General features: G+C 44.3%; 1 protein-coding gene across 8 annotated transcripts in view; it reads right to left on the bottom strand.

Moving 5' to 3' along the window:
* Window positions 1–5679, bottom strand: part of PPP2R5C (protein phosphatase 2 regulatory subunit B', gamma) — a 141111-nt gene that overhangs the window by 14711 nt on the left and 120721 nt on the right. For all 8 annotated transcript variants that reach the window (XM_015565825.1, XM_015565824.1, XM_015565826.1 and 5 more), the window contains 2 exons: window positions 3195–3365; window positions 535–662 (listed from right to left, as the gene is read on the bottom strand). In XM_015565825.1, coding sequence (XP_015421311.1) covers window positions 535–662; window positions 3195–3365 — 299 coding nt within the window. The remainder of the gene's footprint in view (window positions 1–534; window positions 663–3194; window positions 3366–5679) is intronic.

The following is a 5679-nucleotide window of genomic DNA, read 5'->3' as shown; positions in this document are numbered from 1 at the left end:
TTCCGTGAAAGGACAGGAGAAGCAGAGCGAATGTGAGGCTCCTCAGGCGGGTTCAGATCACCTGCTCTACAGGCAGGGAGCACAGGGGGCGGTTCCAGGTCACAGAGGGATACTCCCAGGGCGTGTGACAGCAGAACTCCAGGGTCCCAAGGATGGAGTGGCCATCCTGCCGGGGCTGTGCCCCGGGAGCTCTAATGGGACCTTTGACTCCTCTGCAGGGAACTTAACAAGATGCTGCTCCTCACACGGCCAGGGATGGCAGCTGTGAACATGTGGGCTTGGACTGGGGGAAGGAGGCAAATGAAAGACACACTTCCACTTAACTACTAGTCCAATAAGACATCAGTATCTCGTTCCTTAACTGATACTTCAGACTTGGATTTCAATTCTAACTGGTTTGAAGTATGAGCATAATATGCAAATGTAAAAATATATAGATACTACACCTGAAACTCATATAAATAATGTTCAGTGCAAACTGCAATTGAGAAATAAAATAAAAACACGTAGATGTGAGGATGGCAGCCTGCTTACTTATTCCAGTGGGTCTTTGAATTGCGGTACAAGGACGGGAACATGATGGGCAGGATCTTGGCTGCATTGTCACTGATGAGGCTCATAATGTACTCATTGTTCCAGTAATACAGCGCTCGCTCTGCCACCTGGAAGACAGGAAGTGCATGCTCTGTTCCGGGTCATGACTGAAATCATTCAGCAAATATCCCCCCTCCTACACCTCTGAGTAGGATAATGAAGTATACTGCCTTAGAAAATTATGATTGTTTTTACAAATTCACAAAACCCTAGACAGTGATTGTCAACCAGTGTGCCTCCAGAATTTTTAAAACATGCAATACCTGACTATTTAGTCAGGGCATTGACCTCTTTTCCCTTAGATTGTAAAAAAAACCAAAAAAAAAACAAACCCAAAACAAAGACAACATCCAGCACACAGTGGCCACCACTGTGAATGCCCTGTCTTGAACCATAAATACTGGTATACAGGTCATATTATAGGGTTGCATCTTATTGGTCTCATCAATTTGTAAAATATAAAAAAAGTTACATCTGATTGGTTAATTCTTGGTACCAGAAATACTTATATACAAGTAGAGGCACCACATTGTTTAATAACGTCACTTTGGAGCAAAAAGGGTAGGCAATTACTATTATTATTACTATCATTTTTGTAAATCAAATAAAATTATATCTAATTTTTGTCAGATCAGCAAACACCGTATTTTTTAAAATATATTTTATTGATTTTTTACAGAGAGGAAGGGAGAGGGATAGAGAGTTAAAAACATCGATGAGATAGAAACATTAATCAGCTGCCTCTTGCACACCTCCTACTGGGGATGTCCGGAATTGAACCTGGGACCTTTCAGTCCGCAGGCTGACGCTCTATCCACTGAGCCAAACCAGCTAGGGCAATACCGTATATTTTGGTGTGCTGCAGAATTCTGGCAATTAGTTTATGTGCCTCAAGATGAAAAAGGTTGGAAACTGCTGCTCTAGACTGTAGCCCTGAAGAGCCTTCAACAAAGAGGCATATGGTTTCCTGGGCACCAAGAACACCTGGCACAGCTTACTCAACATTCATGCCAGACACTGGGCTATATGCTGAGGGACACAAGTCAAATGAATCCGTCTGCTACCTGCCACCCATGTACACACAGCTCAGCAGGGATGAGGCACTTGGTGGGTGAATTATTTAATCCATTAGAAGTGATACATCATGTGACGAACAGCGGTGGGGCAGGGGACATGGAGTGCGGTGTGCGCGTGGGGAGACGTGGTCATGGAGCAGGTCCCCGAGGGAGGGGAGGGCACTGGCTGAGGGCAGCGGGACTAATTAGATGGAGGGATGGGAGGGGCTGGGGCAACATGGACACAGGTCACGTGGAGCTCTGCTGGCACATTTTCCCTCCTCTGCTGGTCACCACCTCCCTGGAGACGATGAGGTTTTACTCCTTTTGTGGCTAGATTTTTACCGTTCATGATGAATTTACAATAAATGTCTGTTCAACGACACAAAAGGACGGGGTGGCAGGGTACCGAATAAAGCCGCTGGGGAAAACTTCTGAGAGCCTTGAAGGGTTTAAGAGGGAAATCAGGAAAAGAAAGCGGAAAGTGACTTGATTGAGAATTCCGTAGTGACGAAAATCAGGACTATTAATTTTTTCTAAAGGCTGAAGGGAGATGAATTTATATGATGTCAGAAACAAAGAGCTTTATGGAAAGAATCCAGAGCTGAAGGTTTTATCATCATAGTGCCTATAGATATCGATTACTCAGTCAATTATGGAAAATAGGGTTTTATGCATTTTGGAACATGCTGAACACAAAGATAGTTTTACAGAGAAGCCATTTAAAAACTTTTATTGATTTTATTTATTTATTTTAACTTTTATTGATTTTAGAGGGGGGGGGAGAAAGAGAAAGGGAGGGAGGAAGGGGGGAGGGAGGGAGAGGGAGAGAGGGAGGGGGAGGGAGAGAGAAATATTAATTTGCTGTTCCACCCGTTTATGGGTTCACTGGCTGGCTCCTGTATGTGTCTGACCGGGGACTGAACCTGCAATCTTGGCACACTGGCATGATGCTCCAATCAACTGAGCCACCCAGCCAGGGCGAGACAAATTATTTTTTTCTTTTATCTTAACACCATCTCTACTTTCTTAGTTTTCAGTGCCAGTGAGTGCTTGCATATTTAGGGATATACTAGTACTAGCAAACTATTGTATGTTTTGGATGAAAAGAGGAAGGGAGAGAGATAGTTAGAAACATCGATGAGAGAGGTACATCGATCAGCTGCCTCCTGCACATCTCCCACTGGGGGTGTGCCCGCAACTCAGGTACATGCCCTCGACCGGAATCGAACCTGGGACCCTTGAGTCCACAGGCCGACGCTCTATCCACTGAGCCAAACTAGTTTCGGCTAATTGCTCTTTTTAAAAAAAACTGTTCTTATTGAGAAATGTTGTCAGTGATGGGAAGAAGATACTAAAGTATATTTTACAGAACTAAAGTCTTAGCATCTTATTTTGAGGTGCGATTAAAGTGCAAACTTGAAGTTTACTTTCAAATCACATGAGAAGCACAACATGAGAAGCCACACCCAGAAATCTGTCACCCCCACAGGAGCCCACCCAGCAGCTGCTTACCGCCCTCTGCACCCTCTGCCGAGTCCATACCTGGAAGTGGGGGCTGGACACGCACTTGGCCAACTGCCGGCAGAGCGGCTCCATGACCTTGACAAATTCCGATGGTTCAATCACATCTAAAATTTCTTCTAACTCATTCAAGAACATTACTTCTTTTGGACTGTGAGTCTTTGGCCAGTATTTGAGCAGTGCCATGACCACCTACAGAAGAAAGAGCACACAGTGTGATGTCCATGGTGCTCCAACATCCGTTAATTAAGTTGGTTTTCAGTCCCCGTTGTACAGCAACAAAATAAGGTGGTGCTTTTTTCCTTATAGGAGAAACAGTGATTCAGTCGATTACTAGCTGAGTTTTTTATAATTAGAGAAACAGGTAAAATTTTATACACTTTATTGTTTTTTTTTAACCTTTATTGTTGAGCGTAATACAGATGTCCCTCTTTTTTCCTCCACTGCCCCCTCCACAGGTTCCCACCCCGCCCCAGACCTTTGCCATTCTATTGAATTTTATTTTATTTTATTTATTTTTTTTTTAAACACAGTTTTTTTTTTTTAGTATATTTTATTGATTTTTTACAGAGAGGAAGGGAGAGAGATAGAGAGTCAGAAACATCGATGAGAGAGAAACATCGACCAGCTGCCTCCTGCACATCTCCGTAGGAGATGTACCCGCAACCCAGGTACATGCCCTTGACCGGAATCGAACCTGGGACCTTTCAGTCCGCAGGCCGACGCTCTATCCACTGAGCCAAACCGGTTTCGGCTCTATTGAATTTTATACACTTTAGAACCACAATGTCAATGTATGTGACCCACTCACTCTTACTGACACGTTTCAGTGTTAGTTTCTTTAAAAAAGTGAAAACAAACAAAGAGGCAGTTAGGAGAGCTTAGAGAGAAAAGGCCAATGGACAAACACAGAGCACACGGATTCTACATGTCTCAGTATCTTAGTGGCCAGTTCTAAAATTGTTGGCGACACATACACATGTACAGAATCTATTTCTTTCTCAAATTAATTGATTATTCATATATATTTATACACAGACGTGTGGTTATATATGATGTTTTCAATGGAGCAAACTTATCAGAGAGATAAAAATGAGCTGGTATTATTAGCTCCTGCTTCATGAGGCTGCAGAGGGATCTGAGCTTGGGCCCACACTGCCTTCTGTGTGCATGACCTTGGACTGGTCACCAATCCTTTGGTGCCTCAGAGCCTTCATCAAAGACGAGGGGTACAACAACCTCTGCCCTGGGGCCGCTGTGGGGAGCAGACTATGAAATCCACACAGCTGCCTGGGGACTGCTGGCCCATAGAAGGCGTGCGTTGGTGTGGCCATAGTGAGAACCCCACCTAGACAGCGCCCTTGAAGGCACATTCAGTCCCATGGCAGTGGCTTCCTGATTTGTGGATGTTAGATGTCCCATTCCTTGCCCAAGTCAGACAGGTAGAGTTTCTGCTGGGCAATCTTTCTTTTATCATATTCCTATAGTTTTCTACCACAATCAGATCAGTAAGCATTAATGCTTCTAGAAGTTAGCCAGTTTAAGTCTAAAACAGCACAACAAGCCAGAGCCAGCATTTCCATGTAAGCACACGTCCTTGAATGACTGTAACCTACTACCTGAAAGCTCTGTTTAGCCTCTGAACCACCAGCCAGCCGCTAGCGTTAGGACTGCTGCTAAGTCATCACAGCTCGTGCGTACTGGCTGGTGGTCCCACCTCTGGTCATTTCCAGCCTGAAGACCACACAAGGCACTGCTTATCAGGCCAGCCCCTTACCACCGTGGTTAGAGTCACGGTGGCCTCTGAGCAGCATCCATATAGAACAATTCTGTTTTGATGCTTGTGGCATTTAGGTTTCTGGATAATTTTGATATTGCACTTTATAAAACTCCAAAATTTATAAAAAAGAAAGCACTCCTAGTTTGGAGGTCTGTCTGACATAATTTACAACACAATTATCTTAAAAAGGAATTATTTTCAAAAATGCATCACTTAATGATTTTCCTCCTACTTTTTGCTCAAAATAACTTAACAGACATTTATCAAGCACCTACTACAGCCTGGATGTACGGAAACCATTGTTAAGAGTATAGTAGATGCACATCACTGCGCAGCCCACGGCTCCCAGTCATTTGACAAATGGAATTTTATGGGAGAAACACGTTAATATTCGAGCTGCAGGACAGCTGATGTAGCTACTCATGTCACTGGAAAGGTATTATTTCTGGAATCAGAGTCACACCCTGACTTTCCACACTAATTGCATCCACCTATGAGCAGATCAATAACCAACTGTTTCAGAGTGCAACAGCCTTTTGCAGAAGAGGATGTCTGCTCTGGGAATGCTAATACCAGGTGACAATGGCCGCTCGCTGCTGGGAACACTTCAAGAACGGGGCTTTCCTTGGCAAACTCAATGGGCTGCTGGCTCTCTGGAGAGGACTGGCAAGCCTGGGGTGTGTGCCAGTGCCCCCTGCCTGGCTTCCTGGGGAGTCCCCTTCCTGA

The sequence above is a fragment of the Myotis davidii genome, unplaced genomic scaffold (genome assembly GCF_000327345.1).
Source record: "Myotis davidii unplaced genomic scaffold, ASM32734v1 scaffold60, whole genome shotgun sequence".
Lineage (NCBI taxonomy): Eukaryota > Metazoa > Chordata > Mammalia > Chiroptera > Vespertilionidae > Myotis > Myotis davidii.
The sequence above is the reverse complement of the archived record's forward strand: the minus strand, read 5'-3'. Positions and strand labels throughout refer to the sequence as shown.